This window comes from Ptychodera flava, chromosome 5 (assembly GCF_041260155.1).
Source record: "Ptychodera flava strain L36383 chromosome 5, AS_Pfla_20210202, whole genome shotgun sequence".
NCBI lineage: Eukaryota > Metazoa > Hemichordata > Enteropneusta > Ptychoderidae > Ptychodera > Ptychodera flava.
This window is the reverse complement of record NC_091932.1, coordinates 36,485,266-36,500,770: the sequence shown is the minus strand read 5'-3', so window position 1 is coordinate 36,500,770 and position 15,505 is coordinate 36,485,266. Positions and strand designations below refer to the sequence as shown.

The window sequence follows — 15,505 nt, the reverse complement described above, 5'->3', positions numbered from 1 at the left end:
CCTATATACCCAGGCACACTGAGATGAAAGGGTTCTAATATCTGCCCATAGATAGAAAAGACTGACATTGTACATTTCATCTCATTCATTTAAGGATGGCTGTAGGGCAGTCACCTCACAGATAGACAGCCACCAGACACTTACCCTAACCCTAGCCATGAACGGTGGGTGGGAAATATCTGAAAGGTGAATCTCCTACGGGAAACTAACTCAATACTGTCAGCTTATTGATTTTTGTCTGTATATAAGGTAGAATGCGCCTCGGGGAACAGATAGTCTGACTCTCAAATTTTCACAATACTTTTCTGGTCTATCTCTTTTGTGGCCTCATTTTGAAGCTCTGGTAAATGAAGTCTTCAGTCTTTCTTGAAAATTAACAATGTTTCTTCCCCATTGAGTTAACACAAGGTTGGTGACCATTTTAAATTTATGTGTTGGTAAACATTAGATAATTTGTTTTCCTAGCAATGCAGAATTGTATGGTGACCCTCAATTTTCATTCTTGATTTTGAAAGATGGTTGAAATTGTCATTGAGGAAAGTTTGAGGCTTTCAATTTCTAAGTCTCACATTACCTTAAATCTTGATTTAATCATATTTGATATGTTTTTACTTATTGTTCATTGTTTCATTGAATACCTACCACACAGATGTTGCAAAATTGACCAGTGACAAATGGCTTGCACTGACACTGTCCGGTGAGATGGTCACAGATCTCAGACTCTGATCCAGTTCTGTAACACTGACACACTGAAAGAGAAATCAACAGCAGAAATGTCAGATGAAATGATCGACATTTTCACAGAATATCAGGTAATATCACTCTCTTCATGACTGCATCAAAAGTTCAATGTAGGATGACAGGATTTTATTAAAGTTTTACAGAAAACTGTCTCATCAACTTTTAAACTATATCTGCTAATATTGATCACAGCAGTTATGCTTTAGTTCTGGACAATCACGCAGACGATTCCACATATCTAAACCAGCTTCGTTGGCTTCCAGAATTTTTGAGCTATGAGCTCAACAAATTTTTAGTTGATGGACTGACAAATGATCAAACTGACAGACAGACATATATAGCTGTCAAATGGTAGGTCATTATTCTCTAACTACTATGTAAAAATGATATGTCTGTAAATTGAATTACTTTTTTGGAAACACACATGCACCAACAACAAAAATACCGCAATTATACGGTGTCGCTCACATTTTATCAGAATTGGTACATACCAGTATGGGTACCAAAGATCAACCAGAAAAACAAGAATGACAAAAGCAAGTAAGGTCTGCAACTTAGGTACTGGAGGTAAACTTTAGAAACATGCATACCAACTTCTATAGCAATTGGACAAGCAGATCCTACATACATAAGAAAATGTCAACAAAAAATTAGCTAGAGAAGCTTGACAAAAAGAAAAGGTTGGAGAGGGGGAAAAAGAGTGGGAAAAAATATAAAAGGGATCTTTTAAAAAGGAATGCTACCTCATCAATCTTCTATCCCCTACCCCCTCCTGAATATCAAATGTTCCACCCCTTGGTTGACCATGTTTACATGAGACCAGCTGGCAGTATATTTACAACTTTGGGGATGTTTTAAATAATGCTATGAGTGCTATCATTCAAATGTAAACAGCACTTAAATCAGTTACAGATAGTGAAATTCCTTCCACTGTGGGGGGGGGGGGGGGGGGGGGGGGGGGGGAGATACTGACATCTGGAATTATCCTGGATCCAAATTTCTCATCAGTTCTTGTGTGTCTTACATGAAAAAATTTACCTCAGCTTCGTTTTCAGGATCAAATTTTACTACAAATTGATATTAAACATCACAAAATTATGTTCACAGCCTTCAAAACTGTCTCACAACAAATCCTTGGTTGGTGTAGGTCATTTAAGGTCACAAAAGAAAATTACCTAAAATATAACTATTTGGGGGTTTCCCAACACTTTGAGCAGAAAATTTATCAAATAACATCACTCGGGACTTTTGTGCCAAATTACAAAGCTATCAGACAAGTAATTTTGAGAACAAGTTTTCTTGACCAAATATGACAAACTTGTCTTAAAAATACAAATTTGTATATTTCAGGACAACTTCCACATATCTGACTATTGTCATCCCTGGACATCTGTACACCAAATATAAAAGCCGTCTGTCCAGGGGAAGCCGTCTGTCCAGGGGCTTTAAAATGAAATTATTTTTTACGATTTTTTGACCAAAAATGACAAAAATTGCCCCAAAACAGTAATATTTCCAATTTTGTCGTAATTTCAACAATTAGAAGGGTAACGCCCTTGCAAACGTCCAATCCAAATTTGAGAGCGATTGGGCTAGCGGTTTCAGAGAAGAAGAAATTTTACTTAAAATGAGAAAAATAACCAAAAAATTGAGCAAAAATATAAAATTCAAGATATCTTTACCATATTCATCAAACTGATTTTGATCAACCTTAGTAACCTGTATACCAAATATCAAAGCTATCAGATTAGTTATTCTTGAATAAAAATATTTTGACCAAAAATTCAGAAAATTGCCCCAAAATTACAAATATGAAAATTTCAATTCAATTTGTTTACACTTGACTGAGGTCATCCTGAGGAACATGTATACCAACTTTCAAAGCAATCAGATGAGTGGTTTCAGAGTTAAACTTTTTTTGACTAAAAACTGAAAAAATTACCTGAAAAATAGAAACATGCAAATTTCATCCCAAATTTTAAACACCTACTTTAGAATACCTAAAGGAACCTGCACACCAAGTTTCAACCCTATCTGACCAACGGTTACAGAGTTTTAGCAATTTGCAGGGTTTTTCCTTTTTTCCCCCTCATTTGCATATTTTTGACACTGACAAGTTCATTTGAACAAATTCACATCTCCACCCCTAGGTGCACCTGTACACCAAATACTAAGACAGTAGAATCTGCCGTTTAGCTGTTTTTGACGTGGACGGACATACATACATACGTACATACATACATACAGACATGCAAATGGGGATGCAAATGAACTGATTCAGCTTATACGATTACCTCACATTGGTATACCAAATGTGAGCTAAAAATACAGCAGACGATTGCTACTGTTACAATGAGCTCGAGAAAAGACAACGGTAGCAGCTCAGACTACAAGCTGGAACAACAGACATGCATACAACACTGACTCAATGTGTCTGCATTTCAAGCAGTAGTGTCTCATGTCACACCAGTGTGGCTATATTTAGTAACACCCATGTAACCGTAAACAGCACTGTTGATAGAATGATGGCATAGGGTGCCTAGAGGGCCTTTAAAAGCTCTCAGTTACACATGGTGATATTAACTATTCTCCTTTGCTCTAAAAAGTTCATGCAACTAACTTAGGTTTACATCTCAGTTGATCTATCACAAAAACACTTCAGGGCCAAAGACAAACTAAATGTCCCTGCAGAGACATAGTTTGACTCAGCACAACTTACGTTGACAATTCTTTTCAAAGATGGCATCACCATAGAAACCATCTGCGCATCGGTTACAAGTTGGTCCCGCAGTGTTTCCTGCACACCTTAAACATTCTCCAGTCAATGTATTGCAGTTACCGTCCATAGCAAGGTTCAAATTGCCATTGCAGATGTTCATACACGGTTTACAGGTGTCGTTCAAAACCAGCGGATTACCATAGTAACCATCAGCACATCTGTAGTCCACAGAAAATTCACAAAACAAAATTAGAAATTTTAAAAGGAGAGACTATTAGATCAGAAGCAGAGTAACCCTTGTACAATGGATATTTACTTGTCTGGCTATGCATAATAGTTATATGACATACTGCCAAAATACAATACTTACAAGAGCAACGGTTTGTATCCCAGAAATTATTGAGTTTATCAGTAGTGTTCTGTCAGTTCTTCCTATCAACATTTGAATTGTGACTGAGTGTAAAGACTTGGCAAAGGACTTTGTTAAAAGTATAAAATATATGTCATAACTTTTTTGTACATCAAGTTTCTTGGGATACTGGGAAAGTTTCAATAGTTGTCAATAGTCAATGAATTTCCACATCACCCATATAACTTGACTATACAAGCACGCCCTCTGTCTCAAGGCGACCTGGGTCTGTACACAGCTGATTAGCTCACCAGCTCACACTATAACATAACACTTGCAAGTCTATGCAATGAGTACCCTTAAATCTAGGGATAGGGGCCTTTTACAAACTGATCCTGTCTATAAATCATTAGCAGATGACAGAACAGAGAAATTATTTTCAAGCATGACTGATCATCCTGATATGACTTTGTTGATAAGAAATGACTAAAACCTATCTAGAATGATATCTTACACTACAGTTCTGAGATCACACAAGAATACTCAATTGATCAAACACAAGTCTGGCATACCAGTTCAATTTTTGTCACCACTTGAAAGTTAAGACTGAGGGAGACATAAAATGCTTTTGTTACCTGTCACAACGTGGTCCTTCATAGCCAATATCGCAGTAGTCACAAATAAAGCCACCATTGCCGTCAGGTATACATGTCGGGCTGAAACTGAACCAAGAGAGATTGTTGTCAGTGGCACAGTCCTTCTTAGATTCTTAGGAGTTTTTAACCACGATGTCTTGGATTACAATATCTGCCACAATTTTTTACTCTACTGCTCAAAGCACTTTGAGATTAAGCTTGTCAACTAAACCTGTACATGCGTAGACTGCTGTTTTGTGTACAAATGAATTCTGGTCCAGAAAATGAATTTAGGTATAAACAATAACACTGCATCATAAACATATATTATTGGCAAGCTTAATAGGAGGTGTTTTGTGTTTTGTGGGGAAAACAACAAGCACTTGCAATTGACATACACAACAAACATAGTGAAATAAATCATCAGAATTTACAGCTATAAGCCATGATATAAAATTCAAGTCAGTCTATCTTACTTGTTACTGGATTCTCTCAGTGGACACGCACAACGAACACAGTCTTCTGGACTGCCTTGAGTGGCATCACCATAGTAACCATCATCACATTCTGCACATTCTTTACCAGTTGTGAAATGTTGACATTCCTGTTGATGTAAACACAGACAAAATACGTCATTGTAAAAGACACAGTCCCCATCTGTAATTTAGGTGTTTTGGTTAGATATAACTGAATTGAAGTCAAAATAATGTCGAAATTAGAGCGTCAGACTGGTAAGCATGGGTATATACAGTCATCGCATTATTTTATTTTGTGTAGGAATCAAACTGTTAGCACTCTTCATAATTTTGTTTTCTTTCCATCTGTCACCTATCAAATTATTCTGCTCCTTAACCCTTTTCCTGCCGAGCGCCCCTGTCCGTTATCCTGCCAAGTCGGTCAAAACCGGCCCCCTTTTCCGTGTCTACAGAAGATAGGCTCTCCTGCACGCTTTCCTGCCAGGCATTTGGCGGGAAAATACCGCATTTTCGGGGTACGATTACCGACCATATACGTGTTAGACTTCAAAAATTTTTGCATGCCCGTATAGAGGGGCAACCGCTGATGAGGTTGTGTCCAGAAAATGACGAGGTCACGGGCGTTGTTTGCCCCGGGGGACGTGCACTTTTATGCCCTTTTCTAGCTTACTTTCGCGGAAGTAAAGCTCGTTCGCCGGCACGCACGGCCACACCGGGGAAACGTCACCTCTCTCGTGGGTTAGTAGAAGACCCAGGGGTTAGTGCTATGGGTGCGGCAGCACCCTCAAACCTGTCCTGTTTCCCCTGGGTTGTGTCACTTGGCCACGTACTTTGAACGACTTGGAAGAGTCGCACAGTGCAGTCTGCTTTGACGTAGTGTCAACGACATAGTTCCGCCATTGAAGGAAGGCGTGTACGTAGTTTGGCCAGTTCAGTGAACACTTAGCTCGTTAGTGTTACCGTTTCCTAACAGGTTAGTTGTGCAGTTGTTACTAAGGTGCAGTTTTGTACCACCTTAGCTCTGGACAGTGCAACTGCTCTATGCACTAACCCCAACGACAGATGGTTGGTACAACGTCTACGTCGCACGAGCACAGCCTCCGTTGGGCTGTGCCCCTCCCACGTGATACAACGCACGTTCATCCATTACTATAGCGTCCTTACGGATCTGCCAAAAACGAAAGTGGGGGTAAAAACAAAACAAACGAAAATATGCGATCATAGATAGTATTTTATTCAGGAATAATTTACATTATGCCGAACAATAAATCTCGGAGTCTGTCTCGACGTCCGAGTGCATGGTCCGTGTTTCAAAATTACAATCGGGGTGGCAGATCCGTGTTTCAAAAATTATAATAGGGGAATTGTACAAAATAATCCGTCTAAACAAAACAAACGAAAATATGCGATCCATAGATAGTATTTTATTCGGGAATAATTTACATTATGCCGAATAATAAATCTCAGAGTCTGTCTCGACGTCCGAGTGCATGGTCCGTGTTACAAAGATTACAATCGGGGGATTGTACAAAATAATCCGTGTTTCAATTTACAATCAGCGGGATCGTAAAGCACAAACAAACGGCACAACCGTGCTCAAAATGTGATCATGGTCCATGTTAAGAATACAGTCAAGCCACTGTTAGGCGAAGCTGTCCCCTGTCCGTTATTTACGTCGGGTTCTCTTGCTGATGGGTGTCGTCGGGGCTGTGTGAGTAGAGGTCTGCACGCCAATGCTCCTCTTACCTCGTAGCATCATGCGATGATGAAAAGCCGCAAAACACTCGCCCTCGTGAAGATGAACCCCGCACAGACTACATCCTTTGGACGTCTCAGACAGTCGTCCGCTCGCAGTGGTCTTACCCTCTCTGCTGCATACTTTACAGCATTTCTGCCGCCCCTCCAAACGGCTGACAACGTGCATCGGCTGATTTTGTGGATTGATGTACAAGGCAAGAGAAACGGTGGCCTCGACCTCTCTCACACTGGGCTGCGATCGCCCACAATAACCGCCAATGAGTTGTTTCCCGACACGCAGATGAAACATCTTATGGGTCAGCTTACTATCAGGCTGTACATGCTTGAAGCATATATATGCATTTACCAGGGCAACATCAATCAGGTAACATGCCAGATATGTCCACCATCTGTGGTTCTTGCGCCCAGTGTGAAAGTACTTGCGCTTCTGGTTGGCTCGGTCGACGCCTCCCATGTACCGGCGATAATTATACAGCGACAGAGGCACTTGTCGCCGCTCGTCTCCCTCCCCCACTGGCACGCACTCCAAGGGTGGATAGACCGTATTCAAGATCAGCACCTGAGCGTTACTATCCTGATAAGCAGTGATGTTAAGACGAGAGTCCGTTCTGGTCGTGGCTTTCATATCCCCAACAGACAGAGGAAGGCGCTTCCTCTTACCCGGCGGAATTAATTGAGGGGGCATGGTGCGACGATTACGGCGGTTAAAACTCCCGACCATGTAGATCCCGGTCTCCATCAGCTCTCTAGCAGTAACGACCGTGCTAAACAGGCTATCACAGAATAGGCTGTGATTATATCCACAGAATGGCTGGACCAGCTCCATCGTAATTCTTTTCACCACACCTCGCTCCTGCCGTCTCCCATCAGTCCGATCCCGAAATTTCACACCTAGGTACGGTGCAAAGTTAGCGATGTATGCAGTGGTGGAGTCGCACAGCTGCCATATCTTGAAACTGTCTCGATCAGGCTTATGCGGTAATCTCTGCTTAAATTTAGAACGGCCCTTAAATCGCACCATGCCCTCGTCGATGGAGATCTCTCTACCCATCTTATAATTATTTACGCACCGGTCAACTATGGGCTCCATCCATGGATTGATTTTATACAGGGGATCCTCCTGACACCGACGTCGGCGGCGTGCCTCATCAGGATCACGACGTGGATCGTTCTCTGGGTCTGCCAGATGAAAGTATCGCATAAGCTGCTGAAAGCGACTGCGGGTAATCACAGTAGAAATACCCTGGTTTCTCAGAAAGGGATCGCTAGACCAATAATCCTCCACTGATGATTTACGGTCGACACCCATACAGACTAAGACGCCAATGAACGCCTGCACCTCTCGGTAGTCAGCGTTACGCCAGTATTTATCTATTTTCCTAGCGATATATCGCTGGTGGAATTTGGCGTATTTATTAGTCTCGTCCTTGGCCAATCTGATCAGTGTAGCTGGAATAAACTTTAAAAAGTAATCGAGCTCACGGGAGTGGCTGGGCAAGGTGAAAGTCGGTCCTCTCTCATGGTCAAAATCGGTCTCCTCAAATATATTAGCATCGGTAGTCTCCGACATACGCCAGACAGGAGGGGTGTCGTCCTCCGCCAACACAGCAGCAACGTCATCATCGTCGTCAGAGCTTGCCTCACCTACATACTGCCTGTCATAAAAGTCATCGTCCTCTGCCGCATCCTCGTCAACCTCCGAGTCGGACTCAGCGGTGATATCACCGTCGTCTGGGCGTCTGGGCCTGAACTCGCCCGTAGCGGCATCAAGGATCATATCTGGCTCAAAATCAGGTGGGCTATCCTGATAACGAACCCTCCGCACTATCTTTTTCGGCGGGGACATCGCAGCACACGAAACTATGGCAGGAGCGGGCTGGGCAGCCTCTGCTGATGACGAGGACTCAAGCTCTTTCGCACTGGGCACAGGAACCTCTCCTGAAGCAGGATGAGGGCTCATAGTAGCAACAGGTGGTGTCTCTCTCCCGGAGCAGCCGGGGGAGAACCAATGCATCAGCCGTCTCGTTACTCACTGTCTCACTAGCAGCAGCAGATGTAGTCTGTGCAGGTGAAGTATCTCCCACAAGAGCAGATGTAGTCTCTGCAGGTGAAGTAGTCTCTCCCGGAGCAGCCGGGTGAGAACCACTGGCGACCGGTGACCCGTCATCATCCTCATCGGCAGAACGATCGCTCTTACGTTTACGCTTACCACTGGTTTTTCAGCCGGAGATAGCTTCGCCTTACGGGAGCGTTTCTTGCCCGACTTCTTAGAACGTTTACTAGGGACATCACAACGATCGCTACCACTACCGCCCGGAGACTCTGCATCTTTGAGCTTCAGTCGTCTGCTCGCCTTCAGAAAACTTTTGCGGTCCGTCAAGCTCATGTCTGGAACAGTGTCGACAGACTAGCAGGTCCCTCCCTTTTAAAGCCACAGGGAAACAAAGCCCTGGACATGATTGGACGCAGGGGTGTTTATATATGCATCCACCTGTTATTATAATGGACCTACGGCAATCAGTCCACCAACCGGCGCTGACATTCCTACCCCAGGGAAAGACACTTATTTTTTTATCCACTTGCCCTTCGGGCAAGTCGAAGGTTCGGTTCACTTGCCCGAATTGGAAAACCACTTGCCCAGTATAATTTACGTGTTTGAAAAAAGCTAAAACATTGGTTTTTCATTTCACACACTTTATTTTGAAAATTATCATGTTATCATGAGAAAATGTCAGAAATTCTCATAGGGTTCTCCTCACACTTCTAAGAGTGCTGGATGGCTCATTTATATTGAATTAATTATCAAAGCCACACTAGCAGTATCATATAGCATTCTTTATGTGATTTTACTTCTGAACTAAAACACGATTTTGGGAATGTGCTCTTTGAGGGGTTGGAATACAATTATTGTTAACTGCCCAGTGAGACTGCAGGTGCAATTTTGAACAAGAAAAATAATGTGTGCCCAAACGTAAAACGGCACCCGATGCAAATATAGCAAAAAACAGTGTACACAGTGCATATATGCATTTGAATATTCACGGAAACAACAGAGTAGTCCAATGTAATGCATAGTGTTGAATGTTTTCAACTGGGACAAAAATGTTTTGTTTTCTTTGTAGTATGGTGGGAAATCAAAATAATGGTTAAAATGTAAATTTACTTGTCCAATTTTTCACTAAAGAATGTTTTGTAAAGCTGCAAAAGACTATATCCTATTAATGGGTAGAATTTAAAGAAAACCAGAAAAAATAGGAAGCCTTTTTAGGTCAACAAATTTCAAGATTTACAGCTAGTGGGGCTATCATATTCATAGAAAAAATTCTAACAGTTCATATGTTTGTATGTTTACTTTCTTAGGTCTTAATGTACAAATAATAACAGCCATTTTAATTGTACCTTCAAAGTATTTTTGCAGTTAAAAGTTTTAACTTATATATACAGAAAGAAAAAAATCTGTAGCTATAAAGGAATGTTTTGAAGCTTCTGAAAAATAATGTACTTCTTTGTCATGTTTTTACTGCGCTGACATCATACACAAGCCCTTTGAAGTTTGGATTACCATTGCACTATACCAGTATCCTATGTTTTTCTAATAACCTAGGTGGTCTTTTTAATGCTCATGCGCAGACTAAATAGAATTTAAACCAACAACCTAAGGCGTCGGTGGTTTTCTATGTGTCTTGAAAGATGAATTTCTCGATGTCAAACTCGCTCCAATTGCTTCTTGACAGTCATTTTAGAATGGGAAAATTCACAAACAGAGAGGTTGGTCGCCACGGACAAGTAACTTTTAGCTTATTGACCTGAAAATTAAGTCAGTGTTCATTGAAAATTCAAAGACTGGACCCGTTGACACCAAAGCTTGCTCATGACTTTCATTGCATGCGGTCTTGCCACGATGCCACTCACTGTCACTTTCAAGTTAACATTGAAGAGTACGTTTTAGTAAAACTCCCTTTTTTGTGGTGATTTTTCATAAACGTTCATACAAAGCACAAAAACCGCTGTGTGTTTCTTTTTTTTTACCGTATCAACATATTGTGAGACACCGTAACCTCACAGTCAATGCAATGAACTTTGGTGAACGTACGCTCCACCAGCTGAACAGCTTTTTCATATGCAAAATCAGCGTACGGTATTTAACCGGTGGTATTGTTTGAACTGCATTTTATTGAAAGCGATTACATGATTCTTTTCATCAACTCTTCATGCATTTTTATGAAAAATCTTATGGAAATGTTCACAATGACATAACATGAAAATTTTTGTTGTTTAAGTCCGTGTTCCCTCACCAGAAAATCGCTCTCGTGAATTCGATTTCTAGGTATTATTTTTTTCACTTGTCCCGTCGGGCAAGTGGCATCGGAGGTTCACTTGCCCGAACGCAACTTTCACTTGCCCCGGGCAATCGGACAACCCTTAGTGTCTTTCCCTGTACCCGTCATGTAAATTGCCTGTCCGCACCATTTGATATGCTAATAATACTCATTTGCGATGCAAATCTCTCGAGCACTTAGCATAACATAGTCAATGTCATTAGCATCTCAACTTGACATTCCGTCCAGCTGGGTACGTGGCATGCGCACCTGCCACCCAGGACGTTGGCCCAAGCCCATGTTTAGTACGGGTGGAAACCCGTATCTTTAACCTCATGTCCCTTCTAAGTACGCCTGCGCAGGGCGTATTGTCATCCAAGTCGGTGACAAGCCAACCCGACAGATCGCCCATTAAGCAGTAATGGACTGGCCGTCTTGTTCTTGTACGGCAACGAACAGTGCTTCAGCGGCTTGTTTAGGTCATAACCGTCGCCTGCCGAGCGGCTTACCCAACTAAGGCGGTCAAAGATGAAGGATGCCAAATTGTCAACGGCTGTCTCGGCCTTGTCCGTTGGGCAAACATGGCTCCTTCAAATAACGTGGCCAGCACGTCTACGTCATCAGCGGTGATGACGACCCGTCATTGACGCCCGAGTGCGTAAAACTCGGAATATACCGACAGGTACCTCTACCTGAGTCGGTCATACTACTGTATAAACCAAACACAGGTCTGCCAACTCCCGTTAGACTCGGCCGTTAGCTGAACTTCACAGGGACAACATAGGCGTAACAAGTCGGTGAACAACGGTTCACGCACCTAACCGCAGCCGCCAAGTCGGTGAACAATGGTATCAAATTTTGAGGCCATGTTCGTGAATGGCAAGGCTGAGGCGGTGTGTTTCGTTGCACGGCTTGAACGTCTAGAGCCAAGTGCAGCCGACAACGTCCGACATCTGAGTGGTAGTCTTTTCGAGAAGGTAACAAGTTGGTTAAAAGCGGTGGTTACCCTTCACAAATGTCGCTCAAGTCCGTTCGGATCAGTTCCATGTCAGGGACTAATCAAGCCGAGTCCGTCAAATCCGTCCGCACTTCCCGTCAATCAGGACCAAGTCCGTGATTTTCGTCTCGCACCATTGGCAAAAAATTGCACCGCCAGCTGAGGCGGTCTTAGGCGGTTGCCTTACAGAAAGCCGAGTCCGTCAAATCCGTCCGCACTTCCCGTCAATCAGGACCAAGTCCGTGATTTTCGTCTCGCACCATTGGCAAAAAATTGCACCGCCAGCTGAGGCGGTCTTAGGCGGTTGCCTTACAGATTAGCGTTGCCGAGACGGTCAATTTCGGCCGCAATCTATGTAGTGCCTCAGAGCCAAGTTAACCCAAACTCCGCTAGAATACGTCAACGTGCTAACCTGCCAAGTACGCTACTCGTCCCAAAAAAAAAACCCAGTCCCCCACCGGGGTGGGGGACTGGCTGGGTAGCTTCCGCACCTTTCCCTGTCGTTGGACTCTCTGTGAACCCATTTCGAGAGCAAATGCCGTTCCTCGCCCAAAACCTGTCCTCGAACGACCCCTAGCGCGAGCAAGGGTTTGCTACACGTAGTTCCGTCGACTAGGCAGGAAAGGGGGTACCAAAAAGTAGCCCGATTTCCACCGCCTTGGCAGGATAACGGCCGTGGCTGCTCAGATTCTAGCTACACCGAATTTCAAGCGGATTTTCACCGACTTGGCAGGAAAAGGGTTAAACTGACACCTTTTCATGTGAAAATCACACCAGATTTAACCTCACTCGTTTAAAAGTCAAAATTTTTGGTCTCTTGTGTTGATGTTTTTAGTTGAAGAGTTGACTGATTGATGTAAAAAGTTGTGGTCACATCCGGCGATGACTTACTTTTGAGAAAAGGAACACATTATTGGATAATGCTTTTTCTCTTTGCTCACTTATTTTCCTCCCCGTCACCTCCCCCAGACCTTTTTGCAGCCTATTTATTCCAGGGGTTATACTTACAATACATGCTCCGGTGAAATCATCACATTCCACGGCATGACCGTTACATTCACAGGGAACACACTCTCCTTCAAAGATTTTTCCATCAATACGTCTGTAGCCTGGTAAACATTCCTTGGAAAATACAAATCATAGACGAGTCAATAAGATTTCATTTTTGTAAAGCTTAAACGAAATTTTTGTGACACTTTGTGAACTCAACCAACCATCATTGGTTATGAGATATCTGTCTGTGTCATGTCATTTCCTTACAGTTTGAGGTTCTTCAGCTTCAACTGTAAATGTAACACTAGCCCGAGTTGAAGTTCATTTACAATTAGCCAATGACCTCAGTTGAAGAAGGTATGCGCATTTTCAGAGAATGCTTTGTCATTGGAAGAAGGGAAAATGGTGAGAATATCCTGTACAAAGGTATGTATGTCAGTGTTTACCTCACATGATAACCCTTCAAATCCAGGGGGACAACTGCATTGTTCTACAGATCCAAAGCTATTAGTGCTGTTATCATCAAGTACACCGTATTCAAGACTGACATCATATAAACTGAAACAGAGATAAAAAAAATTATCTGAGACAGTAACCACAGTTAGCAAACAGGTAAAAGTTTCACGGCCTCGTGAAGCCTTTTACACCATAGTAATATTCATGAAAGTGTAAATTTTATTGGACATATGGCAAAATTAGTCAGAAACTTAACCCTTTCAACATCATGGTTTGATTCAAACCCATTGTTATCAATGGTGATTGTGGACCCGTTTACAGGGATTTGGTGGTGGATAGGTTAAGTTGCACCTGTGTTGTATGTCAGTGGCTGCTTGATGAATATGAATGATGTTTATGAATTTCAGAGCATACAGACTTGGTAAAAGGGCACTGACAATACTTTCTGTCAACATTCAGATTACATGACCCCATGACATAACAATCATCAATGATTTCATCATTACCAAACAACAACTTTTCTGATTTAATAGGATCTGGAAACAAGTTACAACATCAAACAAAAGAACTTGTAATAAAGTTTGCATACAAATTGATAAATACCAGCACACACTTCTCACATATATACAAAGCACACAACCACATAAAGAGTACATGAAAATGGTTCAGGTACACTGGGGTGCTTTATAAATCTATAAGTGCCTACGAGGATGACGGAATCATTTGGTTTCTAAGTGAAAAACTAGACTCTTTTTGCCTTTCAATAACTACACCCCATCTTTTTTTCTAATGAGCGACTGACTATGAAGCAGTAAGCTAGAAGGGTTCAAATTGTTTCGATGTTCGATTGTTTGTATTAACGTTTTCAACTCTCACCTTGTCTCTGCGTGTGCTGTGTGGTAGGTAGCCCTGATCATCAAAGCTTGTACATCGTGTAGAATAGTCATAAATTCCACTTTGCTGACGTATCTCTCAGAGTTTTCATGAAACCAAGTATCTTCTTGCATTGCAAACTGGAAAGTCTCTTCCCTATCCGGTACAACCCAACGACTGGGGCGTTGTTTTAGAGTGACACCATTGCTGCCCTGGATGTGACAGAAAACCATTCACTGATTAGTATTTTATCTGATTTATTGAGAGAAAATGTTTTTTGCTGTGTTCAAGCCTTTTTGTCCATTTTGAGTCAATCATTAGAAAGCAACAAAAATACACACATACACGTACACAAAATCACAATCATATCTGCTGATCATATCAAAACCGTGCACAGTTAACAGTGTTGATCGAATGGTGATAAAATCACAACTTTTTACGCTTTAAACTATAGTTTCTTGCTTGCTGCTATGAAAAGAAGAATTAAATTTATATTTTGGTATGAAGAAAGAGAGTGCACCATGGAAGCACCAGTAAAATGGTAACAAAATCTGTGTTTTTCATCCCTTTACATGGAAATACAAGCGATATTATTACCTGGCAATGATAAATATCAATGATAGAAACTTTGTTGGACTGGTCAAAAGTTTCTAAAACATTCACTATAATAACACACAAAACTGGGAAGACTAATCAAATTCCATAATCCAATGGAGTGGGATGCAGGCACTCTTTCAAGGATTGGGAATTTCTTTTACAAAATCATTCTGCAAGCTTGCTAGGAACATGTGAAAAGGTTTTTTTTGAAGTAGTATTTGGGCAGTGTATTTGGACAGTGTGTTCCTAAATGAATGACAGTCACATAACAAACTATATTCTAATTTTCTTTTGTTTACTGGTTTCTCGCAGCATACCTTAAGAATGACATCAGAGTCTAGCACCGGTGTTGAAACATTTGCGTTTGAATTTTCATTGTATCGTACTGTGTAAGTCAGCATACCACCATAGCTGCTCAGCTGTAACAGAAATACAGTGATACATGAATGTGTTAGTATAACAGGGCAGCACAGAGATGGTAGAATAGAGTATCATGACAGTAAATGTCATTGCAGCAAAAAGCTTACACACGACAAAGTTTAGGTAAGTGAGTTGAAATGTAGTAGTCAGCACAGCAAGTACACAATATCTA

General features: G+C 41.8%; 1 protein-coding gene across 1 annotated transcript in view; it reads right to left on the bottom strand.

Annotated features, from left to right (window-relative positions):
- Positions 1–15,505, bottom strand: part of LOC139133809 (laminin subunit alpha-2-like) — a 45,883-nt gene that overhangs the window by 12,437 nt on the left and 17,941 nt on the right. The window contains exons 12-19 of the mRNA XM_070700576.1: positions 15,231–15,332; positions 14,320–14,528; positions 13,434–13,545; positions 13,003–13,116; positions 4,921–5,048; positions 4,445–4,531; positions 3,461–3,678; positions 643–749 (exon numbers count right to left, since the gene is read on the bottom strand). Coding sequence (XP_070556677.1) covers positions 643–749; positions 3,461–3,678; positions 4,445–4,531; positions 4,921–5,048; positions 13,003–13,116; positions 13,434–13,545; positions 14,320–14,528; positions 15,231–15,332 — 1,077 coding nt within the window. The remainder of the gene's footprint in view (positions 1–642; positions 750–3,460; positions 3,679–4,444; positions 4,532–4,920; positions 5,049–13,002; positions 13,117–13,433; positions 13,546–14,319; positions 14,529–15,230; positions 15,333–15,505) is intronic.